At 32.8% G+C, this 26,656-nt stretch overlaps 3 protein-coding genes, 1 long non-coding RNA gene and 3 other non-coding genes across 7 annotated transcripts; 3 read left to right on the top strand and 4 right to left on the bottom strand.

Moving 5' to 3' along the window:
* Nucleotides 1–5,263: 5,263 nt before the first annotated feature.
* LOC115725602 (uncharacterized) lies at nt 5,264–7,329 on the top strand. The gene is made up of 2 exons (XR_004013429.2): nt 5,264–5,493; nt 6,893–7,329. It is a non-coding gene; the product is annotated as an uncharacterized LOC115725602 (long non-coding RNA).
* Nucleotides 7,330–8,532: 1,203 nt separating this feature from the next.
* On the bottom strand, nt 8,533–8,612 carry LOC115696128 (small nucleolar RNA R12). The gene has a single exon (XR_004007723.1). It is a non-coding gene; the product is annotated as a small nucleolar RNA R12 (small nucleolar RNA).
* A 218-nt stretch (nt 8,613–8,830) lies between these two features.
* LOC115696140 (small nucleolar RNA SNORD24) lies at nt 8,831–8,916 on the bottom strand. The gene has a single exon (XR_004007731.2). It is a non-coding gene; the product is annotated as a small nucleolar RNA SNORD24 (small nucleolar RNA).
* Nucleotides 8,917–9,004: 88 nt separating this feature from the next.
* Nucleotides 9,005–9,087, bottom strand: LOC115696127 (small nucleolar RNA R12). Its single transcript, XR_004007722.2, has one exon. It is a non-coding gene; the product is annotated as a small nucleolar RNA R12 (small nucleolar RNA).
* Nucleotides 9,088–12,172: 3,085 nt separating this feature from the next.
* Nucleotides 12,173–14,616, top strand: LOC115695917 (transcription termination factor MTEF18, mitochondrial). The gene has a single exon (XM_030623013.2). The coding sequence runs from the start codon at nt 12,697–12,699 to the stop codon at nt 14,410–14,412; it is 1,716 nt and encodes a 571-aa protein (XP_030478873.2). The 5' UTR covers nt 12,173–12,696; the 3' UTR covers nt 14,413–14,616.
* A 499-nt stretch (nt 14,617–15,115) lies between these two features.
* On the bottom strand, nt 15,116–18,423 carry LOC115695805 (uncharacterized). Its single transcript, XM_030622889.2, has 7 exons — nt 18,059–18,423; nt 17,901–17,977; nt 17,144–17,278; nt 16,536–16,590; nt 16,349–16,436; nt 15,677–15,775; nt 15,116–15,597 (listed from the first exon to the last, which is right to left on the bottom strand). The coding sequence occupies exons 1-7, from the start codon at nt 18,361–18,363 to the stop codon at nt 15,439–15,441; spliced, it is 918 nt and encodes a 305-aa protein (XP_030478749.2). The 5' UTR covers nt 18,364–18,423; the 3' UTR covers nt 15,116–15,438.
* Nucleotides 18,424–19,770: 1,347 nt separating this feature from the next.
* On the top strand, nt 19,771–26,028 carry LOC115725065 (glucosidase 2 subunit beta). Its single transcript, XM_030654480.2, has 16 exons — nt 19,771–20,157; nt 20,246–20,362; nt 21,022–21,117; nt 21,390–21,629; nt 21,927–22,141; nt 22,264–22,356; nt 22,692–22,784; nt 23,370–23,736; nt 23,864–23,968; nt 24,066–24,167; nt 24,242–24,299; nt 24,398–24,466; nt 25,183–25,270; nt 25,392–25,453; nt 25,551–25,602; nt 25,695–26,028. Exons 1-16 carry the CDS (start codon nt 20,043–20,045, stop codon nt 25,755–25,757), a joined length of 1,935 nt encoding a protein of 644 aa, XP_030510340.2. The 5' UTR covers nt 19,771–20,042; the 3' UTR covers nt 25,758–26,028.
* The last annotated feature ends 628 nt before the right edge of the window (nt 26,029–26,656 follow it).

The raw sequence follows: 26,656 nt of genomic DNA, 5'->3' as shown, positions 1-26,656 counted from the left end.
CAGACTTTTGCACCATCTAAATGAACCTTTACAAGAAGGTCAGTGATGTACTTGCTTTGAGACAAGTACATAGTATCCGAGTCTCTATGAATTTCAACACCTAGAAAGTAGTGGACTGCCCCCATGTCCTTAAGTGAAAAAATAGCATTTAGATGAGTGATAAGCTGTTGAATGAGAGTAGGATTAGGCCCTGTGATGAGAATATCATCAACATATACAAGTAAAATAATTTGAGTTGAACCCGAGCCATGTATAAACAATGAAGTGTCAGCCTTTGAAGCCTTAAATCCCCAAGCAAATAAGGTGTTTTCGAGTTTGTCATTCCATGCCCTCGGGGCCTGCTTCAAGCCATATATTGCCTTATTCAACTTACACACATGATTAGGATAGAGAGGGTCCTCAAAACCTTTAGGTTGGGTCATATAAACTGTCTCACTCAGGTCCCCATAAAGGAAAGCATTTGAGACATCAAGTTGCCTTACTTCCCATTTATATGTTACTGCTATAGTAAGAATTAATCTAACAGTAACCGGTTTTACTACTGGGCTAAACGTGTCAGCAAAGTCAATGCCTGGTTGTTGTAAATATCCACGAGCAACAAGCCTAGATTTACATTTGTCTAAGGTCCCATCTGCATTTAATTTCACTCGATACACCCATTTGTTATCAATTAAAATCATATGAGATTCATAGGGCACAAGAGTCCAAGTACCTTGAGCTTTGAGAGCTTTGATTTCAGTTGACATAGAACCATTCCAAACAGGATCTCGAAGGGCAGATTTTAGAGATTTGGGCTCTCGAGGCAGTAAGTATTCTGGCAGCCTATGCTTGGTTGCAAGATAAGCTTTTGGCTTGTAAATGCCTCTCATTGATCGAGTGATCATATAGTGAGTTCGAGGAAGAGTACCAGCAGTATTTGGAGAATCTGATGCAGCTACATTAGCAGTTGAAACGGGTGCAGAAGGCTGAGGACATGAAGCAGCAATAGCAGCTGCATTGGCAACAGATGAGATAGAGTGAGAAGGACTATCATTAGCATTAGGCAGGATTGTTGCAGCAGCAGCTGTGTTATTTGCAACTGGAACATCAGCAAAAGGCAAACCAGAACCAGGAGCATCTGTATTATTTGCAGCATCTGTATTATTTGAAGGAACATCAGAACCTGAACCTGATGCATCAGAACCAGATGCATTAGAAGTAGACACACCAGATGCAACAACAATACTGTGAACATTATTGGAAGAGCCAGTATCAAATGTCATTGTGGAATACTTGGGAGCTTCAAATGTTTCTGGTGTTGCAGACATGGATATCTTGGATGCAGGAAAGGACAATTCATCAAATATCACATTTCGAGCAATAAAGACTCTTCCAGCAGCATTTTCACACAAAAAACCTTTGTGTTTTGGAGAATAGCCCAGAAAAATACACTCTTCAGACCTGTACTCAAGTTTGTGATGATTATATGGTCTCAAATGTGGATAACAAGCACAACCAAATGGTTTAAAAACTGTATAATCAGGTTGCTCATTGAATAGACATTCATAAGGACTAAGATTTTTAAGAACAGGAGTAGGCATTCGATTAATAGAGTGAGTAGCACACTGAAAAGCATACCACCAATAAGAAAGATCAAGACTAGCTTGAGCTAAGAGAGTTAAGCCAGTTTCAGTTATGTGTCTATGCTTTCTTTCTACCCTACCATTTTGAGCATGACTATGAGGACAAGGTTGTTTAAAGACTATTCCTTGGTCACTTAGAAACTTTTCAAAAGGCTTATACTCCCCTCCCCCATCGGCTTGAACAGCTTTAATTGGTAAATTAAACTGTTTTTCTACAAGACTTTTAAACCTAATAAAGGTCTCAAAGGCTTGAGATTTCATAGTGAGAGGAAATATCCAAGAAAACCGACTATAATCATCAACAAAAACTATGTAGTATTTATAGTTTTCTTTGGATGGAACATGTGAAGGTCCCCATAGGTCTGTGTGAACCAAGGCAAGAGGTTGATTTGCTCTAGATGTGGATAAAGGATATGGGAGTCTATGATTCTTGCCTAATTGACATGCTTTACAAAATTCTAGATTTTTGAGAGGGCAGGGAATATTAATTTTGTGCAGAATTTTGCTAAGTGTATGAAATGATGGATGTCCAAGTTTCTTGTGCCAATTATTGATGTCATTATTAGTTTGAGATAGTAACACAGTGGGATTTGGAACACAAGAATAGGCAAAACAAGAATCTTTATTACTTTGTTTAGTACAAAATGAAGAATCAGCATTGGTACAACTATGATTACAACACTTAGACTGTCGAGACAAAGACTGAGATGAGATGTCTGAAGTGGCAAGATGCACTTGCAGTGCAGTGTTTGAAAGACTAGAGCTATCATCTCCAAGGTGATAAAGCCCATCTTTGATTTTCCCTTTAAGCAAGACTGCCCCCGTTTCCTTGTCCTTAACAAAAACACAAGTTTTATGAAATTCCAAGAAAACATCATTGTCATTAGTGAGTTTAGATACACTAACTAGATTCTTAGTGATAGAGGGAATTTGCAAGACAGAATTAAGATTTAAAGACTGAGAATTTGAAGAAAGAGAAGCTGTACCAATGTTAGAAATAAGCAATTTCTTACCATTAGCAATAGCAACAGTTTCATGGCCAGTAAAAGGAGTTGCAGACTCGAGATTATCAAGAGATTGAGCAATATGATTGGTTGCACCAGAATCCACATACCATCCAACATCATCCCCAAAGTCAGGTACAGATTGAGCAATAAATGCCTGAGGGTCATACTCAAGAGTTTGTTCAGTAAGATGAACCTGAGGCTGAGCAGTAGAAGCTTTTGGTGTAACCCAATTTCGATCAAAGCGATAGTGACAGGTCACAGCCGTATGCCCAAACTTCATACAGACTTGGCATAAAGGTCTATTGTTATTGATTGGTCTGGATCCATTTTGCCGATTAAAGTATCTTGAGTTGTTATCAGGGCCCTGTCCCTTTGCAGCACCATTAAAAGATCTATGCTGACCAGTTCTTGAACCCACTGTTAAATTGGCTGCCATTTTTGCAGAAAGATCCATCACAGACGAGTGTTTTTCCAATCGAGACTCATGAGACATCAAGAGGGCTTAGACTTCTTCAAGAGAAAGAGTATCACTTCGAGAAGTAATGCTCGAAACAACAGAGTCGAACTCGGGACCGAGGCCATTGAGAAGATGTAAGATAAGATCAAAGTCATTAACAGGGTGACCAGCAATGGCCAAAGAATCGCATATAGATTTGATCTTATCAAGTAGAGAATGTGTGTGAGTGAGATCATTGACATAGTATATTCGGGAAATATGGATTGCACTCAATAAAGAAGTATCAACCCAAGCAATTCTCTATGGATAATACTGCTTGCATCGCTCAACTAAAAGGAGGTACATTGAAGGAGATAGAGTTAGAACACATTTCACGAAATTCTTCTTTATACGCTTCAAGAAAATGCATATTGGTGTTCAACATATTCAATCAAGTGTCAATCTTGCAAACTTATTCACAAAGTTATTACCAACATCAACATTTGAGAAGACGACAAATAAAATCGAAATTCGTCGATTAGAAGATCTCCACAAATGCCTAGATGAGGGGGAGTTAGTTTACACTATACTCTTTTTCCTTTGATCAAGTTTTCAGCAAGATTTAATAAGACAGTTATTATGGACATCCAAGGGGGAGTGTTATAAATATTAATAATTATGTGGATGTCCAAATCTTTTATTTATTACCATTAATTGTAATCAACATTCCTCTTTTCTTAGTTTCTCTTTTTCTTAGTTTCTTAATATTTCACTCTTGTATTTGTATAAATAGGGGTTCACCCCATTGGAATAAACAACTCATAAATTCTCATTCACTTTCTCTTTCTCTCTTCATCTTCTTCTTCTTCTTCTTCTTTCTTCTCATCTATTTTATATTATGTTATATTATTTTATAACAATTTTAAAATAATTAAAATCAAGTAACTATAATAAAATAAAATATAAGTGGTCATTTAAGGTGTTAAAGACTTAATTTAATACAACTAATATTTACTTGTAATTTCTTAAGAGAAAAAAAAATACCGGGTGCTTCTATAATACACCACTTAATAAGGGTAAACCGATACACCCCTATCTTTTCGACATCTAAGAGAATTTTTTAGTCCAATTTTTTTATAGTTGTGTATGTTGTAATTATTTAATGCATCTTACAAATTTTTGAGAAATTTAAAATAATTAGTGTAGAAAACAGTGTTCAAATAATTTATTTCACACGTGCAACAAAGTATTCGAAACTTGTTTTTCGAATGTTAAATTTTTTTTAATTTCTCCAAATTTTGCAAGATATTTTAAATAACTACAACATATACGACCAAAAAAAATTAAACTAAAAAATCTCAAATGTCAAAACAAATAAGGGTGTATGGGTACACCATTTTTAAGGGGGTAAATTGAAAAATATCTCTTTTATTTATCAATTAACTAAACTTACCTCTAATTTATATTTAATTGAAAAATACCTCACTATACCCAAAATATCGAATAAGGGAATCACATGGAGAGTATCTTGAAGTGACAGGAATAAAATTAGTACAGTATTTAAAAAAAAAAAGTAAAAATGATAGACTTTAAAAAAGAATGTAAAAATAAAAGAACACAACATAAAAAGAGTATATAGTCTAATTTCGACCAAAATTAGTGGGTCAGTTTCAAAAGAAAATTTAGTCCAACTTTTTTTTTTTGAGAGAGAACCTCAGTTCATTGATTAAAGAAGAAAGTTAGGATTGACAGGGGTTCCCCAACACCAAAAGTATTAGAAGTACGCTCAGCTCTGGCTTGGACAACCAAGTTGTTTACAAAAACTAAATTCTCTCTATTAACAAAGATAAGCTTACACTCTTTGATCTTAGACAGCAATTCCGCAGTACGCAGAAACGTATCCGTCAGCTTCCAATCCGGACTCCTCTTCTTAACAAGAGCAGAGCGGACCACTTTACAATCCGACACAATTACAGCTTCCTCCCACTTCTTTTTAGTTGCCATTTCCGCCGCCAGGCCAATAGCTCTTAACTCTGCCTCCAGGCCGGACATCCCTCCAGAGGCCTGACTCGGCCAGTCGAACGAAAATTTGGTCCAAATGCCTATTTTTAACCTTTTTCACAAAACACAACACAACACACAGTCCACTAACCAAAATAATATAAACTCTAAAATGAAATCCTTATTCTATTTTGTAGGGATGAATTTGAATAATTCTACAAATTTGGTGCCAAAATAAGAATATTTAAAGATATGAGCTAAAATATAATTTCTCTATAGTTTTGGTTAAAAAAAGAAAGTTACATAATATTGGCAAAAAGCTTATATCGATTCGTACTGTTATTCTCTTCTTTCTTCTCAAATCTCATTCTTCAAAATTCTGAAATCAAATCAAATCTTCATCTCCCGCAAGGGTCATCGCTATCAGGTACTCCTTCTCCTGTTCTTAAAGACCTTAACTTTCTTTATTTGAATTTTTATATAGAAACATATATCTTTGTAATTATTGATTTTCCATTTTTGAAAAGGAAGCTTTTTTTTATTATTATGGTTCTTGTAAAGTTTGATTAGGGTTCTCTTCTGGTTTATATGCTGGATTTGGTATCTGGGATTTTAGATTCAAGCTCTAATTTCTCATTATGGGTTTGGAGTGATTGGAAATATTTTGATTTGTTTCATGAGGATGGAAGAAAACTCTGAATCTAATTCTTAGCTCTATAGTGTTTGAATGAATAATTATGATTATTGGCATGGCAAATTAGCAAAATATTTTGTATTTTTTTACTTTCCTATACTTGTATAATTAAAAATGCTGTCTTTTTAATGAAAGATTGGACATTGTTAAGTTGATTTGTTGTTAGTTTGATTGTTTATATAAGTTGACTTCTCATTAGCCTCATACTGTTAGATTTAGTGTATGTATTTTTGTCCCCAAATCATAATATGACAATAATATCAATAGATCTTCCACTGCAACAATTCAGTGTCATTTCAAGAATCTGTTAATACTACAGAGTGTTTTGAAGAGAGATCTCACCTATCTTAATGAACATGTTCTAACTTAATAGGGATACATGCAATTTTTCAAGTCTCACAATGGTTAGTAAGAATCAATTCCTATAGGAGAGCCATAATAGGCCCTCTCCTTCCCATCATCATGTCGCCACCATCACTACTTGCGGTTGGATTCTACCGATTTTGGTAGAAGAAGCGGCGGTGATAGGCACCTATGGAGAGGGGTTAAGTGTGGGAGAATTTATAAGCTAATGGATGAGTTGCAGAGAGCAATATATATTGATACACTATTGTTCCATTCCAATATTGAAAGAATTAGAAAATAGGAATCTTGTTCATATCAAAGAAAGAATTACAGTTTTTCCAAGCTTTCCCAGATATCTCCCTGAGTAAATTTCACTCTTAACTGTACAAATCAATTCCTAATCAATCCTTTAGGACTATCAAGAAAGCTCACTTAGAAACATTTCATCTTCTCAACAACTAAGAATTTAACAACTCAGCGTCTATAATCCTAATCAATTATATTTAAGAGACTAAGAGAAAATTAAGGGTGGATATTAAGTGTTTCTTTAAGAGCTTTGAACTAGGGAGAGTTGAGCTCTTTTGAATACCTTATTGTTCTAGTTTCTTTTTGATCATTTAATAACATTTCCCAAAATCTGCCTAATTTACATGCTTATTATTTCCACTCATAATGTCTCTACTATTGTTTTGAGGATCTTAGCTGGGCCATAGCCAGATCAATCCGAGAGGAAGCTTTCGAATTTGGTTAATCTTTAACTTTTGTATAAATGTTCTGTACATTTCAGGTAAATGGGTTTGTGGACAATACTTGAGGGGTTTCTGCTAATTGCAAATGCATTGGCTATATTAAACGAAGACCGTTTTCTTGCACCGAAGGGACTGAGCTTCTCGGAGTTTTCAGTAGGGAAGACAAAGTCATTGAAGGGACAGTTTATAGGTCTCATTTATGCAACTCAGTACTTAAGATTTCCTCTCATTTTGCTTAACTCCATGTTTGTATTTGTCAAGTTAGTATCAGGATGATTTTGTTAGATGTTGAGTATGAGAACTGAGTTGTGGTGTTGAACAAGATATAATTTTTTAATTTTGGTTGAAACCATGTAATGGTTGAGATTTTAGTTGCGAACCTCAGATATATCATGTTGTAAAGCATTTTTTCATTTTTACCAAACTTTAGCCATTATTATTTATTATTCTCTCTAATTCTAGAGATTTTTTCAAATATGACTTTATTATCTTAATAATTGTTTTACAAAAATAAAAATGCCTTTTTTTTTAATAATGTACTAGATGTAATTATTTCTATTTGATTGGATTTGGACATTTTTAAACTCTCACTGATCGGAGCTGCAATCTACATGGGGATCCTATTATTCAATTTCTGTGTCTGTTGACTAGCACAGTCAGATTTCTTGACTCGTACTTCAAGACGGGCCTAATGGGGAACCCGTAGGTCGATGCCTGGAGTTAGGGCCGGCAAAATGGGTCAGACGCGATAACACGACTTGAAACTCGCACGAGAGTTAGCGGGTTTGGGTTTACCTTAAATGAGTTCGGGTCGTGTTCAGGTAAACACAACTAACACGAAATTGACTCATTAATGACCTATTTAAAATTATTTTAGTACTTTAACATGTCATAAATAGGCTATAAACGTGTTATTGGTTGATATGTTTAAACAAAATATGCTTATAAACGGGTTACACGAATCGTGTCGTGTCAACCCGTTTATAAGCAGGTTGTGTTTGAGTTTTATTTTTTGATACAATGATTAAACGAGTCATGTTCGAGTCGAGCATAATCTGTTATACATGAGTCTCAACACGACACGAACACAATCAGTGAACACAAATTGCCACCCCTACCTGAAGGGGGTTGAGATAGCGCACACAAATGCAAAATTTACTAGCTTAAGCACCAACTTCCTTTAGTTTTGAGAGTTTGTATCAATTATTGCATTTTAAGCAACATAAACCGCAAAGAGAAGCCAAGATGCAACAGGTTTTAATCTCGAAATGCTTTCAAGAGCCCTTTTCATTTTCAATTGCGGTCTTTGTCCATTTTGGTTTCTTATCATGCTTAAAACTATGTTTTCTCTTTTAAGTAGACACTATTTTCTCTTAAGGATTCTTAAATCTATTCTCTTCAATGCACTAGGACATCGATGCACAAACACTAGTCGAGGTTAGCTATGTTAATATCTTTTTTTGTCCTTTCAAATAGCTCATGCTTACCAATTTAATTATAGAGAAGCATCACCAAATCATTTTATGCTTTTTGACAATTGGTTTAGAATTATACATTGTCTCAAAGCTCCATGTACCAAATTTCCATTAATTCTACATTCCAATTGTTAATTTACCCAAAACATAATTTACTTATTTAAAATAAACTAAATTAAAAAAAGGGAATAATTGTTATGATGGAAAGTCAGAAGTAGCTGGTTGGAATATCATAATAAAATTGATCAATTGGAATCCGAACGATTTCTTTCATCACCCAAATCCATGATAACCTTTAATCCCTTTTTTAATTTCAAAAATTGTAAATTACATTTCACTCACAATATTATATAATACTATTAAAATAAGCAAATGTTCTATTTCTATAGGCTCAAAAGGCTCAAACTTTAACAAAATAAGCTCTATATTTTCAAATTGATTTCCTCTAAGCAAGAGAGAAATATTTTCCCAAAAATAAAAAATATTTTTTATCTAATAAAAGGCCTCAGAGATCTTGGTGGAAAAATATCATCAAATGGGTAAAAAAACCCATCAAGAGTAGCAAATATAAAGAAACATCACCAGCCTTTTCCTTCTTCAAAAATAATAAAAAATCAAATCTTTATCAAAACATAAATTAAAAAATTAGATAAAAAATTAAAATTGGTTATGATGAATAGTCAGAAGTAGATGGTTGTTAATATCATAATAGAAAATTAATCATTGGGAATCCGAATGATTTATTTCATCACTCCAAACATCATAACCCCAAATGATAATAATAAAAACACTAACTCTAACCCTAACCCTAGAATTTCAAAATCAAAAATCAAGATTCAAAATTGTATCAACCTTGTCACCGAATAATTCCTGGGAAAATAAAATTGAGGAAGAATCGGAGCTAAAGGTTGAAAATACATACAGAATTGAATGTATGTACTTTGGCTTTACTCTAGCCTAAGGATAGATTCTTTGACCTATGCATATTAAAACTAGATCAAAGAATTGCAATGTTAGGCTTTTTACAATAGTAAAGAAAGAAACTTTAAAGATTTTCCTGGAAAATTAGATGAAAAATAAGCTAGTCACCTTCTTCTTCGGATACTAATTCAAGTGATTGGAGATTCCTGTTAAAGACTCCACCTTTTATAGAAAAGGGGTTTCTGTAAACCCTAATTCTAATTTGGAGGATTTGAGCCCAGCCCATTTGTTTTTTATTGGGTCGTTGATTTGATTGCTGTCATTTCAGGCCCAGCCCAATACCTTTTTATTTTTCTTTTAGAAATATTGTATTTTTATTTTGTTTATGTTTGTATGACATTTTTTACAAAAAAGAAAACATCAAACATAAGATTTTTTTTTTTTAATTGATATAAAAGTATACTAGAAGTATGGCTATTTAAACCATGTTCAAAAAAATAATTGTTGGAGAATATTTAAGCACGGGCAATACTTTGTACATTGGTATTTAGCTAGTCTTAATGCCAATGCCAATATTTATTTTGAATATCCCATGCAGGGAAAATCAAGATTCCCTGTTAAAAATTGGCGTCTCATACTGTATTAAATTTATTAAAATTTGACACATCAACTAATTTAATTTATATTAAATATATTAATTACTTTTGTTGATTTTATTAGAAATTTAATTTTTTATAAATAAAAAACTAATTAACGTATCAAATTTTAATTGGTTGAACACAGTATAAGATACTAACTTTTTAACAAGAAATCTTGATTTATCGAGGGAGACTCCCATTTCTTCGTATTTCGATGGCTCTCTCCTTGAATAGAAAAGCTATCACATCATCTTTTCCTTCTCTCTTTTTAGTTTATGTTTGAAGCCACACTTGCGACATACTTCCTTTATCGAGTTGCATCTTCAAAGTGCATGAAAAATATTTTCATTGACTCCCCTACAACATCTTCGGCAGCTTAGATCAATTGGAATTTTCCTATGAGCCAATATGGAATGAGTAGGTAGCCATGAGTTGGCTAATTTCCACACAAGAAGCTTCACCCTTTGGTGAGAGCTTCAACTTCCACATCATCTTCCTTCCACCACCATGTAATCAATTAACTGTTATCTTAATTCCAAAGCCATACTACTCTTGACAAAATATTTTTCGTTCTTGCTAGAATAACCAGAATCATATCAACATCTTCGAAACAAAAATTATTTCTAATAAAGAATTCATCCCATTTCCTATCATGAAGCTTCAAGTCACTTACATATAACTAACCCAGGAAAGAAGGCATGTCATAGATTTTAAATGTCTGTGGCTTAGGCACCCAAGGATCCTCCAATATACGGACACTCTCACCATTCTCTATCCTCCAACAGTAGCCATTTTCAATAATTTACTTTCCTCAATTTAAGCTCCCCCAAACAAAAGAAGCATGTGATCCACATTTAGCCTTTAAGACATCGCTATTTGGAAAATAGCTAGCTTTAATACCTTACAACAAAGCTTTGTTGGATGTCGGATACAACTCCAAATTTATTTAACCAATAAAGCTTGATTAAATAGCTCTAAATCTCTAAACCCTAGCCCTTCTTTCTCTTTCAACTTGCATAGGGAAGACCATTTGCACCAATGTATTTTGCTTGCATGTTCCGAAGAACCCCACTAAAATTAAGCTACCATTTTATGAAGGTTGTTTATGGTGTTTCTGGGGAGACGATAACAATTCATGGTGTAAGTTAGAATTGCTTGAACAATAGATTTGATTAGTATCTACTTAGTTGCCAAAGAGAACATAAATTTTTTTCGGCCCCTCAGCTTGTTCCATACGTCGTTTTTAATGACATCAAAGATTCGCTTCTTATTCCTACCAACAAAGGATGGAAGAGCAAGGTACTTGCCATGATTTTCCACCACTTTAACACCTATAAAGATCAATTATTTCTGCCCTTGTATCCTCACCAACTCGGCACCCAAAACAAAGTGAAAATTAGTATACAAGCACCTGCCTTTGGAGACAGTAATGTTAGTAATCTATGAATAATTCTATTTTTGGTTATAAATTATAAAATTACTCATTATTCTACTTTCTAATATTTATATCGAAAAACTTGCAATAAAATAAAATTTTATAATTCACAAACATACAAAAATAATTTACTTTAGCGTATAAAATATAAAAATCATGCCTTTAAACCTTAATTTAAAGTGTTATTTTTTTCCTTAAATTTTTCAAAATTTTACATAAAATTTTAAATAACTCCAACAACAATGAACAAAATTACACTAAAAAATTATTCCAATACCGAATTAAATAAAGATGTATCATTGTAGAATTTTATTACGGCATAAATAAGTTTAACTCTCGGTCGCAAATTAATACCTAAGTTTAATTTTTGACGGTAATAATACTTAAAGTATAATTTTAAAACTTGTGTAGATACATGACAATTAATTGTTAAGTAAATTAGCACATGACAATCCTTAATTTAAAAAAAAATTAAACATATCAATAAAAAAATAATACGTGATAATAACTTAAAATTTAACAATAAACTACTTAAGTTATTTTATAAATATAACTTAGTCAAAAATTAAAGTTAAATACTTTTTCTTTAAAAAAAAAGTTAAATATTTATGGGTGATTCTACAATACACCCCCTTAAAAAAGATGTACTGATGCATCCTTAACTTGTTTCGGCATCCAGAAAAATTTTTTAGTCTAATTTTTTTTCATATCCATGTACGTTATAGCTATTTAAGATATCCTACAAAATTTTGAAAAATTCGGAATAATTTACAATATAGAAAATAATGTTTAAACAGTCTATTTTACACGCGTATAAAATAAATTAGTCACGCGCGCAACACACCGTTTGAACATAATTTTCGGCATGTTAAACTTTTCCAAATTTCTTAAAATTTTGCAGGATGTCTTAAATAACTATAACGTACATGACCATGAGAAAAAATTTAACTAAAAAATTATTTCAGATGCTAAAATAGATAGGGGTGCATCAATATATTCATTTTAAGGGGGTGCATTGTAGAATTTTCCAATATTTATTTACAACTGAAATTAAACATAGTATTTATATCACAAATTACTCATTTCAATATTAATAATCTACAAATTACTCTATTTTCTAATATATTTTTTTTGAAGAATCTATTTTCTAATATGTATAGCCAAAAAAAATTGCAATAAATAAATAAACGATTTAAGAGATTTGTTAAAGATGGGATTTTTCTCGCCGTTCCCGGCGTATCTTCCCTGAGCTACGGCCCATTTCAATGGCCGATTATACCCACAATCTTCTTCCTCCGAGGAATAAACAAAACCCCTTAAACCTCCATTGTCACAAGACTCACAACACTTCAAAGCTTTGACCTTTGACCAACATGACCATTCCCCAATCACTCTTCATCGTCCTTCGCCACTTCTCCACATCCACTTCCACCATACCCAAGGGTCTCTCCAGATACCCAAACCTTCCTCAAATCCACTCAAAGTACAAACCCAAAGTCGTAGAAGAAGCTCAGAAAGCTTTAGTTGAATATCTTCATGCCACAAGATCATTGCCCTTTACTTATGCCGAGCACATTGGTCGAAACTCGATTGTTTCTCTTGCTAATTTGATCAGGAAGATCGATTTTTCAGCCCCAACTTTCTCCAGAAGCTTCAGGAAGCTGTTAAGGTACCAACCCATTAATGAATTTGAGTTTTTCTTTGAAAGTATTGGGATTGATCATAGTGAAGTTAATGGGTTTTTGCCTTTGAATAAATTCTTCTTTTCTGAAGATGGGTCTGTTCTTAATGTTGCTTTTGCTCTTTCTGGATTTGGGTTTCCTTGGAATAAGTTAGGGAAGTTGTATAGAGATGAAGTTTTGATTTTTAGTAGAAGTTGTTATGAGATTAAGGATAGACTTAATGGGTTTAAGGAGTTAGGGTTTGGGAATTTATCTGTTGTTGGTATTTGTTTAGCTTTTCCTTATTTGTTGAGGTTGGAAAGTGATGAATTAGGGGGTGAAATTGAGGCTTTGTTTTGTGATTTGAAAAGGGTTTTTGTTGAATTTAATATGGGAATTTCTGTTGAAGGAAATGTTGATGCTTGGTTTGAGGTTTGTTGTAAGGTTAAGGTGTTTTATGATTTGGGTTGTGAGAAAGGAAAAGTTGGTGAACTTATGTGTAGAAAGAAAGGGCTTTTTCTTGATTGCCCTAAAGAGGTTTTGGTTCAAAAAGTGAAGTATTTTTGTAAATTGGGTGTTGGAACAGATTGTGTTGGGTTGTTTCTTCTTCAGAGTCCCGAAATGTTGAGTCTTGATTTTGAATCACCTGCGATTTCGGTTTTGGGATTGTTGAAACATTTTGGATTGAGCTCTGAGGGATTGCAGGGTGTTAGTGAAAAGTATCATCATGTGTTGGGAAGGAATAAAATGGCTAATTTGCCTAGGGTGATGAGGGCTTTGGATCTTCATGAATGGTTTTTCGATAGGATCAAGAGCTCGAATGGTCGGTTATTGGCATCTTACACCATTGCTTCTCCTGATGAAGATGTAGACACAGAGTTTGTTAGTGCATTGAAGAAGATGGAATCTTCAAGGACACCAATTCATACCATGTGTAAACTCGAGTTTTTGAAAGGGATCGGGTTTGGAGAAAATGCTTTGACAATAAAGGTTTTGAAAAACTTACATGGAACTAGCAATGAGTTACAAAAGCGTTTCGATTGCCTTCTTGGCAAAGGTATTGAATACTCAAAGCTGTGTTTTCACATAAGGATTGCCCCGAAGATTCTCGGTCAAAGCCCCGAAATGTTAGAACAGAAGGTAGACTTTTTATGCCAAGATATGGGATCATCACTGCAATACCTTGATAAATTCCCAGCTTTTTTGTGTTTCGATTTAGAAAACCGAATTAAACGCAGATACGGGTTTTATGTTTGGCTCGATGAGAACGGTTTGTGTACAAGAAACTACTCCATTGCTAGCTTGATAGCTACGAGCGAAAAGCAATTCCTTGCTCGGTTGTTTGGAATTCATCCGGCCGCGCCAAAACAGTATTTAGAGTGTTGTTCATACAAAGTGCCCTTCAATAATTCCCTGAGAAATCTCTGAGTTAAATCTTAGAAGAAGTTTAACCCTTAACATTTGACCCTTTATGAAAGTTTTGCTGATTTCTGTACAATATTTCTGATAAATGATCATCAATTTTCTTCCCTTGTGGTCTTAAGCCTTGTACATATGGAAATTGTCATTATGTTGTATTATTATTTTGGCATCAAGAATTTTGCTTCACAAATAAATGTATTTCTTTTCCTACTTGAGGATATTGTCTTGCTATAAATGAATGAAAAAAATAATAAAAATGTATTCAGAATGAAATACACCTGTGAGTAGGAGTGGGTTCTAATCGAATTAGGCTTCAAAATCTAACACTTTGTTTAAAAAAATACATAAAAAATTAAGGACATTAGATTTTAGTTTTTTTAGGAGTTTTTTTAATTAGGTGTAACCAGTTCATAAAAAATTAAGTAAAAATGAAATTTAAATATTGTTTTATTAGATATAAATAAATAGTTTATGTAATTATATTGAATAGGTTTTAAATTAAATTTTAAAAATATTTTTTAATAATTAATCTAATCCAATTTAATTAGAATCAAACTGATATAATTAGATGCCTTTTAGTTGGTTTGTGAAATAAATTTCTCTTAATATTTTCATAGAAAAGAACAATGTAGATTGATATTTTATAACAAAGTAGTTTAAGTTACGATGGACTTTATTGATTTTGATTAACCAATCTCTAATGAATATCTTTGAATAGAAGAAAATATTAGTATTATTGGAATATCCACAATACAAAAATCCTTATATAATTATACAACATCATTTTTATCAAATTATACTACATATTTTTTTTTTTTGGTTGAGTAAATTATATAATACATATTTCACATTAGTTTTTTTCTCAATACAACAAAATCACCTCTAAAATTTCTCCTCCCAAACTAAGCCCCTTTTAAATGTAGGCTCCCCACTTTGATAGGAGCCAAAATGAAACAAAAAAATTGTAGTAATTTCTCCCACCCCCAAGTGGTTTCTCCAACATCTACAAACTAACACGGCCCGAGTTCTTCGTTACTCTGTGGATGTGGAACTAAGCGTAACCGCCTTTTGCTTATCTTCCAAGGCCATAGGTAAACCGGTTTCTTCAATGTTTCTGACAAAAGTTCTAAGACATCCGTTGATTATTCGAGGAGCTGCTCCATCGCAGAATCGTTTAGCAAGATCCACAGCCTTTGGAATATCAATCACGCATTAGTTTACATAAAATTGTTCAGTTAAATCCTATAAGAGGTTGAGAATGAAAATGTACCTCATTAATGACAATCTGGTGTCGAGTTTCGAGCACTGTTATTTCAGACATTGCTAAATGAAGAATACATAGCTCCAAGATTTTCCCGGCGGGCTCATCCTAAAGAAGATGTGAAATGATCATGCTTAGTGAATTATTCTTAGTCCAAAACAGATTGAGAAAACTGAAAAAGATTTAAGAAATGTCATGCTTTGCAGAAAATGATCAATTTTATGAATACCCAACTTTCTCAGAGGTCTACCTTATCCATAGTTCTATCGATGTGTGTTCGATTTGTCACTCGTAAGCAGGAATTGAAAAACTATGATCTTAACTGTTAGTTAATTGCTAGTCTAGGTTCTGAGTCTGCTGACCGAGTTAGTTTGTTAGTTGCCTAAGGAACGGTCAGATTGACTGACCGGTTTTTCTGTTATAGGCATTGTATTCCCTAGTTGTAACTATTAAACACTCATTACAATAAAGAGAAGTATTCATTCACTTTCTGTCCAAGAATTCTGAGTTCGTTTTATGTCCGAGGGTGATCGGTTTCTGGCCAACTCAGTGAGTTGGATCAAAGCTTTGAGACTCAACATTAACAGTTACTGTTTCTATGCATTGAAGCAAAATAACATGTCATAAAGAAGTATGAAAGGAAACCTTATAAAATGAAACTCAAGTATATCAGATTCAGACCTTCCAATTTGGAGGGACAACTTGGTCAATAACAAGTACATGACTATCCCACTGATCCATGACTGCAACTAAAAGTTTCCTTGTTAAACTGTCAACATAAGATCAACACAAAACTATTAGCCCTTCATTGCAATGGACATTTTTCACTCATAATCATATTAAGTCACAATTTCGGTCATATGCTTACCGCAAGATCAGTTTGCTGTATACCAACTTTGGAGGAGCTGAAAGGACCTCAGCTTCTGAAGTTGAAAAAAAAGCAAGAGAAAATTAACATGGATAAACAAGCCTTATCTGAAAATTGAAGGGTATGTGAGTAAGTGTAAAGTAATGATGGGTAGGGAATGAGATGAGATGGAATATAGGTAGTAAGAATGGGAGGATCATGAGAATTGTATTGTAACTTAACTTTGGCTCTTGGGAGAGTTGAGATCTCTCAAATTCCTTATTGTTCTCTAGTGTGTTATTATCACTTTCTGTCTTCACTCAATATCAAATATCAGTTCTTCCTAGTCATTTCCATTGTTTCCTATATCAGTAGCCTATCATTACTCTAAATTGGTTGGTTATAAATTTTCTTGCTAACTTACTCTGGTACCAAACAAACACTAATATTTCCCCAGCTTCTACGATTCACAAGATCAAAAATTATTCACTCATACCCAGTGCATTCTAGCTAAATGAACTCAATTTCAAAGAGGAAAAAAAAGTTTAAACTTAAGAGCTTCTTCAAAGCACCAGGTCTTTCCACTTCCAACATCCAAACTACTTTAGTAAGTTTTGAGACAAACTAACCAATCGCAGATTCCTTGTCATCGTTTCTTGTTAGCTCGTCTGCTTCTTCAATAGTCTCTACCGTGACAGGAGGCCCTCCAAAGCTCATATGGTTATACTGCAACAACGAGGCCTTGTCGAACTCATAACCAGGTTCTGAAAACACACAGAAAATACTTCAAAAAACAGCATAAAACTTGAACAAAAAACCAAATGTGCATATCTCAATCTTATAACATTCTTCTTATCTCGACAAACACCAACAAAACTTAATTATGAAAGACTAATCATCAACAGAATGCTCATTCTATAAAAGGCCATGTCTTGATAATGTTAAGATTCATATAGTTCCACCTTAATTGGCAATGATAATTTGATATTCTAATATATACTAATCTTAAATCAACTCTCTAACAACTCAAAATTAATTGCCAATAATTAGAGAATACATTCTTGTGAAATACTAAGATGCATATGTTTTCAGCAACTAAGAACATATCTTACAATAACGAATCATTGATTCAACTGAATAACTAAATAAAACTAATAGGCATCTTTGTATCGACGGCGATAATACAAATTCCAGTTCACCGACTAACTCTAATTGTTTTATTTCCAAAGCAAAGATATCCACATAACAGTTCCATCTATTCAGATATTCTCGTGTAATTCAATATTGGGTCCTATCCATTCTAATTATTATTCAACAATGATTATAGTAAACCGCTAACCCAATACACTCTTACTTTTACTTACAAGCAAACTAAGAAAAATTTACCTCTACGAGCATTGATTCTCTTCTCAAACAACCGAACTGGATCAGACCCTTCTAAACAAGAAGCATAAATAATCGACCTGCCAAAAAATTAAGATTAAATTACTTCCACCAATGATTCAAATTAAAGAAAAAAAGGTTCAGTTTTTAGAAAAACTTACAGAGCGAGTTCTCTAGCAGCTCTTGGGCTACAAAATCTGCCACTTTTATCAGTCTTGGGCAAAGGTTCAGTCGAATGGTTGGTGGGTATTTGAGGAGCTTGGTCAACTGTAAAGGCCGAGGTTCGAAAAGAGTTGCTTTTGGGGCAGGAAAGAGAGAGAGAAAGAGAGTGGAATGGTGATGGGATGTGAGAGAAAGTGGGTGAGAAAGTTTGAGGAGGAGAGAGAGAGATGGAGAAGGAGAAATGGGTTTTAGTTATGAAGGTTGGAAGAGATGAAGATGTGGTGAGAAGTGAGCTTCCCTCCATTGTTGGAAGCTTAAGAAGAAGAAGAAAGGTTTTTGGATAAAGCTCAGAGATAAAGAAATATCTTTATAAGCTGAGATTTTGAGGGGGTTTTGTTCAGGGAAAACGAAAGTAATATTTATGTCGTTTTTGGTTGTTGTGTTAAACGCGTGTCGTTTGTTTTGGTTGAATAAATAAACTGCATGTCGTTTGTAGTGGTAAACGACATGTCTCCAAGTAAGAGTTTCTACCTTTCAAGTCCTAAAACGACATAATAAATTAATTATGTGATCAAATTCAAATGTGTGTTGTGTGTTTTTTTTAATGGAAAAATTGAAATATTTATATTTTAAAATTAATGAAATTAATATTTGTAAGAAAATCAGTTTTTAACATTCATTCTCATAATCTATTAAAAAAAAACATTCATTACAATAAAAATATTAAAAGGAAAAAAATTGTAATAAGTTGTTTGTTAGATAATCAATTTTAATAATATATTTTAAGGTGTTTTTACAATACAATTTTTAATATAAATTTTATCTGTTTTGGTATTTAGAAAATTTTTTAGTCTATTTTTTTTTTCATAATTATATATGTTATAATTATTTAAAATATCTTATAAAATTTTAAAAAAAAAATTAAAATAATTTACAATATTAAAAATAATATACAAACAATAGCTTGAACCCTATTTTTAAAGTGTTAATTTTTTTTTTTAATTTCTCAAAATTGTGAAAAATATCTTAAATAATTATAAAGTATACAATTATAAAAAATATTAAATTAAAATTTTCTTTCAAATTATAAAAGTTTTCCATATGTATTTCTTCATATTAGATATTGTCATCAAATTTAATATTCACTAGTTTTTGCTCACCAAATCGTGAAAAAATCTTGGTTTTGATTATTTTATATTTTCTTATTTAATTTTTACATAATTGTCTACTCTTTTAAATTGGACTAAAAGAAAATAAAAATAAAATAACATAATCAAATTATTTACAATTTTCGGTTAAAAAAAAGAAGAGGCTAATTAGCAATTTTTCTTCTCGAACTTTAAAATATATTAAATTATGCCCCTTAAACTTTTTTGATCATTAAAAATTCTCCTGAACTATTTAGGTACTAAACCTTGCTCACAGACTTTGATATCTATGAAATCATACCCTTGAAACTTTGATATGGACTAAATCAAGTTCCTTGAATTTTCATCCATGTTTGAATTTTTTTACTAAAATTAGACAAAATTCTTTAAATCTAACAATCTTAATAGTTCAGGAAAAAATTTTAACGGCCAAAAAAGCTGAGAGGACATGATTTAGTACATGTCAAAGTTCGGAGGAAAAATTGCTAATTAGGCAAAAAAAAAAAAAGAAATATTTACAATTTCCCAAAAATAAAATAAAAAATTGACTCATATTTCAACCAACGACGACGTCGTTTTGATCATAAGAGTTCGAATCGAACACCTTCTTCTCACACTGAAACTCAAACCTCTCATGCTTTTGATGTAACAATGGAGAATTTCATCTAACGCTTAAATCTTCAACAAGAAGAAGAAGAAGAAGAAGAAACCCATTACATACTCTTATCCACCTCAAAATCATACACACACATATATATATAAACTATATCTACACAATATTCTTATATATATAACCGAATTTCAGTGAATATTGAACTCAATTCGCTATCCAACAATGGAGCTAAGGATCCCCAAGGTTTTCTCGCTCCTTCTTTGTCTTTCTCTAACTTCAGCTTCCGTTGTTGGATCAACCTCTTCTCCTCCCAAATATCTCGGAATCGATCCCCAAGGTTCGCCAAAAAAACCCAAAATTTATTTCTTCGTTTTTTTTTACATAAGAATGATTGATTATTGACTGTGTATGTTTTAATTACTCAGATGAGAAATACTACAAGTCTTCTGATTCCATCAAATGTAGAGATGGATCGAAGAAATTCACCAAAGCTCAGCTCAATGATAACTACTGCGATTGTCTCGATGGAACCGATGAGCCTGGTATTGTCTTCATAGCTTTTGCACTAAATTTGATTATTTATTTGCATTATGTGAAATATGTATCTGATTTCTTATGGGAATGAATGTATAGTAGTCATTTGTGTTATGTTGATTTTGCTTATTTTTTATGGGTAATCTTATAAAGTTAGATAAAAGAAATGCCCTAAGGTAAAAAGTTGAGAGTATTTTTCCATAGGAAAAAGGTCATTGTCTATTCGAAGTGTATCCTAAACCAATGGATGGGTCACAACATTAATGTTGCGATCAATATAGGAGAGAGATGTTCTCGGAAAGTTAGACTATTAAACTTTTATGTCAAAAAAAAATCTTGAGTTGTGTTTTGCGTTCCACCGGAAAACCTCTACAAAATGATGAAAAGCTAATTAGTATCAAGTAGGTAATAAAGTATGAAATTTTTCATATTAGAATGTGTTATGCTGATTTTGGTTCAGTTTATATATCTGTTTTCTTCTGTGTGATGGTTTTTTGGTTATTTATTATTATACTTGATAACTTTAGTTTATATATATGTAGGATTTATTTGGGTTATTTTTTCTTTCTTTTCGTTGTATTTTTTTGGTGAAATGTTGATACTTTTGTATTGGGGTTGTGCATATGATTTTGATAAATGCGATGCATTTTTGTTTGGTGGGTTGTAGGAACATCTGCGTGCCCAAATGGAAGATTCTATTGTCGAAATGCAGGGCATGCTCCTAAAGTATTATTCTCTTCTAGAGTGAATGATGGCATATGTGGTAAGTAACTTTAATTTATTGTTTTTACATCTTGTACAGAAACAAAAACTTGTTTTTCCTTTTATGTTTTCTTTCCCCTTGTTTGTTTATGTCATCTTATGAGTACTTTCTTGGGAGAGGTTTGTTATTTTAGTAGAAACTATGAAATTTTTTTATCAGGCATAAAAAGTTCACAATGAATTAGATAAGGAAATGAATTATGAGACTTTTGCTGAATTATAGTTTCGAGCTTGATACTTGTCTTCTATGCTTTAACTAATCCTCAATCTCAGACTGCTGTGACGGGAGTGATGAGTATGATGGTAAGGTGAAATGCCCTAATACATGTTGGGAGGCTGGGAAAGTGGCAAGGGACAAATTGATGAAAAAAATTGCAACTTTTCAAGAGGGTGTTGCAATACGAAAGCAGGAAGTTGAACAAGCAATAACAGCTATAGCTAAGGATGAGGCAGAGCTATCGAAGCTACAAAATGAAGAGAAAACGCTTAAAGGACTTGTCCAGCAGCTTAGAGGTATAATCCTCTCAGTGTTCATAAACATACTTGGTTGTTTTAATATTAATCAGTTATGATATTTGCATAATCCATATGTTTTGTGCAAATTGTTTTAATTGCAAACGGGTCAGTATCTTTTGTTGTTATGATAATAAGCACATTGTTATATCCATGGGAGTTTAGTAGAGTCCAAGTACTTGAGACTGTCTTGTTAATTAATTGTAAATTGTGCACAGTCATTTCATATTTGCGTTTAGATTTCTCAATCATGTTCCATCTTATGGGAACTACATAACTATCTCTCCTTCACCTCAGAGCGTAAAGAGCAGATAGAAAAGGCTGAGGAGAAGGAACGTTTACAGAGAGAAAAAGAAGAGAAGGAGAAGAAAGAAGCTGAGGAGAAAATCAAACATGAGGGTGAAGCTAAGCAGGTTGATGTTGAAGGTGTAGAGAAGCCAAACCATGAAACCGAAACCATAAATAGAGATGATGATAAGATTGGGCTTATAGATGATCCTCCTTCGGATCAGGTTAGAATTTTTTTTTTTTTTTTGGGTTTAAATTAGTCGTCTATTATAAGTGCTATCAAGTATCAACTACTTTTGTAAATATTCTCACTGCCTTTACTTTTCACGTTGGCTACTTTTGATAGGATGCTGTGGAAGCCCATGATGGTTTAGCTGCTGAAGCTGAGCATATTGATGCTTCCAAAAATGAAAAGTCCCTCATTGAAGGTGTCGAACAGGTAATTAGTTGATAGATTAAAGATTTTGCATTTTACTATATCTGCAGGACCGCTGCTTCATTGCTTGTATGATAGATTACATGTCTCACGAGTACCAATTGTAATTCAAAAATTGATAGTAGTTCTATTTTTATTTGTTTTAAAGATTTTTATTAAAGGTAATTGAAGTTTGAATCATGAGATCAGTTTCCTAATTGAGTTAGGTAGATTGTTTATGCCTATGTGTATATAGGACAACTATTGCCAGTTATGTTACTTAAATATAGAATTATCAATTTATTTCCTCTTTCCTCGCATTTTCTCAACCTCTTCTTCATCAATGTTTACCTATTTAGCACACAGCACAAGAGATAGAAGAGTCTGCAGCTACTTCTGAAACTAAAACTGATGTTGGAAGCAAGGTGTCCCCTGATGAAGTCAAAGATACGGTATGATCCACGTACCAACTCTATTTATTGGAGATGTACAATACGTTCTACAGGATTATTTAATTACACAATTTTAACTTACTAAAAGGTAGGAAATCCATTATTTGTTTTACAATCGTTGCCATCTATGAAGTTGAAGTATTATTTTTTATCTCTATTGGACGTTTGAAACATCCATACTTTTTTTCTATTCTGCACTAAAGATGGGTTTAAGGTTCTACGAATCATGGGGTTATAATAGGATGGTTGACCATGGCTAGCTAGGTCCTATACAACTTTGTTATACCCCAATATTTTCTGGGCATGGGAAATTTGGAACAAAGAAGCATTGCCAGGCAATTTTACAGTAAATTTTGTTTCCTATGATGGTTTTATGATTTAAATTTTGGGAGCTTACGAGTCACTTAAAATTTGTTTATGGATGAAATTGATATGTGAACAAATTGGGAGACTTATATTCATCTGTGCAATATATTTGTATTTCTTGTTTTTTTTTTTTTTTTTTAATTTTCAAAGTCATATTTTTTGTATTTTGTGTTTTGAAGGTGATTATATTTATTGTTGTTTTCTTCGTTGGTATGTTAGGGTGGTCATGATGCATCTGAAAATACCGAGGGATTGTCAAGGGAAGAATTGGGTCGACTTGTTGCTTCTCGTTGGACAGGAGAAAACACTGGAAAACAAACAGAGGATACCAATGCTGAAAAAGATAATAATAATAATCATGAAGCATATGAAAACACTGAAGAGATGCCAAAGGACACCACACATGACGAGGAAGATGATGGCTATGCTTCAGAAACCGATGATGAACACCATAAGTATGATGAAAGCAATATAGAGGATGAGTTAGAGGATGATATGAAAGAGGATCACGATATTAGAGAAGAGGATCCTGAAGATTCTAGTTCTTCATACAAGTATGATTCAGATGTTGATTCTGACTTTTCAGGTATTTTAAATGTTTGTTTTAAATAAATCTTCTATTTTGTATTTCATTTAATAATTACTTTTACAATGATTAATAAGCTGATTGTCACTTCATGTCTACTATTATCTATTTTTAAACTATATATTAGATGTAACAACCTCAAGTAATCCTTCTTGGTTGGAGACAATACAACAAAAGGTGCGGAGTGTTCTTCAAGTTGTTAATTTATTCCAGACTCCAGTGAATCAGTCAGGTATAACCCAAAAGCTTTTGATTTTTCAGTTTTTTTGTTTCTTGATTTTGGAAATAAGTGTATTGAAAGTATTTATGTATAATGTTGGCTTCCTCAGATGCTGCTCGTATACGTAAGGAATACGATGAGTCCAGTAATAAATTGTCTAAAATCCAATCGAGAATATCAAGTTTGACACAGAAGCTAAAACACGATTTCGGTCAGTAAGAATTATCTGCATTTATAAATATGGAGTTTCGTTTTCCTTGGCTAAACTCAGTTTGTAAATTGCAGGAGTAGAAAAGGAATTCTATTCATTCTACGGTCAATGTTTTGAGGGCAAGGAAAACAAGTAATATGTTTTGACTGTTTATTCTCTTTCTTTTTCATAATTTGGATTCGATAATTTCGATGAACCTAATCTTTGGAATTTGAAAATTCTTGGGTCAGGTATGTATATAGAGTGTGCCCATACAAACAAGCTTCCCAGGTAGATGGACACAGCACGACTCGTTTGGGGTAAGTGTCTTTAGTTCTTCATGGCTTTTTTCAAAAACATAACAATTAATGTTAACGTACCCTTTTTCCTGTCCTCTCTTATTAGACTATATATTAATCTTTTTCGCCTTTGTTAACACGTTTGGAAATTTCGAAAGAACAAGAAAGAGAAAAAATAGGAAAGAATGGAGAAAAGATCAACTCATTTTATTAAGCCTTGAATGGTAGAATTTATATTCTAACTCTACTTCTGTAACTAACTTGAGCTGAGCTTAAGCTCAATCTATTAAGCTAACTACAATAACAACTAACAACTAATTAGGACAGCTAAGCAAACTAACATCCTACCTAGCTGCCTAACTAACTTTAGTTGTCTTAACACCCTTATGAAGTGTCATTTCGCTAATGGTGCAATTTAATATCAACTCCCACTTATTTTACTTTAATAATAATTATAGAAAGTAGCTAACCATTTATAGGACGCTACCTTATAAGGGTGCTAGGAACTATGGTGCCTAATAGCAATGCTCCTTGGATATTCATGTCAGTGGGGAATCAAGTGTTAATCAGTTTTTTCACCATATTTATGTTTGGTTGAAATCCTCTCTTTTGATATTAGTAAAAACATTTTAGAAGATGACTAGTCTTGGACTTTATAGTTTTTCAACATCGATTACATTGATGATATTATCCATGTTTCATTTATTCTGATTGATTCATATTTTCTGTGGAACTAGGCAATGGGACAAATTCGAAGACTCATACAGAATGATGATCTTTTCAAATGGAGATAAGTGTTGGAATGGACCAGATAGAAGTTTGAAGGTACTTATTCTTATCTTTTCAGATTAGTTATGCCCAAAACTTTTTTATTGATTTTAATCTCATTTTGTAGTTTTTTATTTCATAAATATATCTACACATGCATGGTTTGTTTGTCCTTCAGGTTAGGCTTAGATGTGGATTGAAAAACGAGGTTACCGACGTAGATGAACCAAGTCGATGCGAGTAAGAACTCTCTTGATAAACTCTCACCCAAATCTTCATTTTCTCTCTTTTCAATCTTTCCTTCTTAATATTTTGTTTGGTTTTGGTCATGGGCTAGATATGTAGCATTGCTATCGACACCGGCTGTTTGTGTCGAGTCAAGACTTAAGGTAATAAACTTTGAAAATGTGTTTCGCTTTCTAATCGGTCCCTAATTATTTACTTTCTCATTGGGTTTTTTGTATTGGTGTTGAATTCGTAGGAACTACAACAAAAATTAGATTTGATGAACCGAGAACAACCACAAAACCACGACGAGCTTTGAGAGTTTTCACATGATTTTGTTAGAAGTAATCTGACAGCTTATTAGGAAGATAAGATTAAGATGATCTCGCTTCACTTCAAATGCGTAAATCGGTATTTTCGGCTTCGGCAGCAAATTGGAGTGATGAGCTGAGCTTTTTTTTTTTTTTTCACATTCTAAAATACTAATTAATATATAGAACAAATTTTTATTTGGTTGGGAGCTGGATTAATGAAGCTATATTGGTTTAAAAACATGTTAATTAATTCAGTTATTCATATTCGAACTCAAATCGGTTCTTTGTTGCTATTGTTATCTCCAACTCCTTTCACTTTCTAAATTATTTTTTGTTTGATTATATACATTAATAAACAAATTAATCTTTATTGGGAAAGTGAAATATACACTTCAAATTTATGGAAAAAAAACAATTCTAATGTTGGTCTTTTATGTATTTATGTATTATGTCTTTGAGCACTTTCGATAGCTTAATTACTCTATCTTTTAAAATATATCATTAAATTTTATGGTCGATTTTTATAAATTTATAACCGACTGATCGGTATCAGCTTTTATTTTACAAAAATCGTAACAAAATATTTAGAAATTATAACCATATAAAAGTGACCGTACAGTTTTGACAATTTTTAGTAGTTTTTTGTTTTGGCTATTTTAGACGAGTTTTGGCAGTTTTGGGTAGTTTATGGCGATTTTTAGCAGTTTTGGGAGTTTTTTGGTTTAACTATTTTTTTTATTATGAAAATCGAAATTGACCTCCATACAAAAAAAGGTAACCAAAATCGACCGCTAAATTCGGTGATGACATGGAACCGAAAATTCGGTTACGGTCTGGTCAGTTTGATGGTCGGTTTCAGTTTTTTGATTTTTATGAACACCCCTAATTTTGACTATCTCCGGTG

This window comes from Cannabis sativa, chromosome 6 (genome assembly GCF_029168945.1).
Source record: "Cannabis sativa cultivar Pink pepper isolate KNU-18-1 chromosome 6, ASM2916894v1, whole genome shotgun sequence".
In the NCBI taxonomy this organism is placed as follows: Eukaryota; Viridiplantae; Streptophyta; class Magnoliopsida; order Rosales; family Cannabaceae; genus Cannabis; species Cannabis sativa.
The sequence above is the reverse complement of the archived record's forward strand: the minus strand, read 5'-3'. Positions and strand labels throughout refer to the sequence as shown.

Coding starts and splice junctions, on each gene's coding strand:
- LOC115695917 (XM_030623013.2), top strand. CDS start 12,697: ATGACCATTCCCCAATCACTCTTCATCGTCCTTCGCCACTTCTCCACA.
- LOC115725065 (XM_030654480.2), top strand. CDS start 20,043: ATGGAGCTAAGGATCCCCAAGGTTTTCTCGCTCCTTCTTTGTCTTTCT. Junction 22,142..22,263: donor ATGATCCTCCTTCGGATCAG/GTTAGAATTTTT, acceptor TACTTTTGATAG/GATGCTGTGGAAGCCCATGA. Junction 24,300..24,397: donor TTTGAGGGCAAGGAAAACAA/GTAATATGTTTT, acceptor TTCTTGGGTCAG/GTATGTATATAGAGTGTGCC.
- LOC115695805 (XM_030622889.2), bottom strand. CDS start 18,363: ATGGAGGGAAGCTCACTTCTCACCACATCTTCATCTCTTCCAACCTTC. Junction 17,279..17,900: donor GAGAATCAATGCTCGTAGAG/GTAAATTTTTCT, acceptor GTGTGTTTTCAG/AACCTGGTTATGAGTTCGAC. Junction 16,437..16,535: donor TACAGCAAACTGATCTTGCG/GTAAGCATATGA, acceptor TTATGTTGACAG/TTTAACAAGGAAACTTTTAG.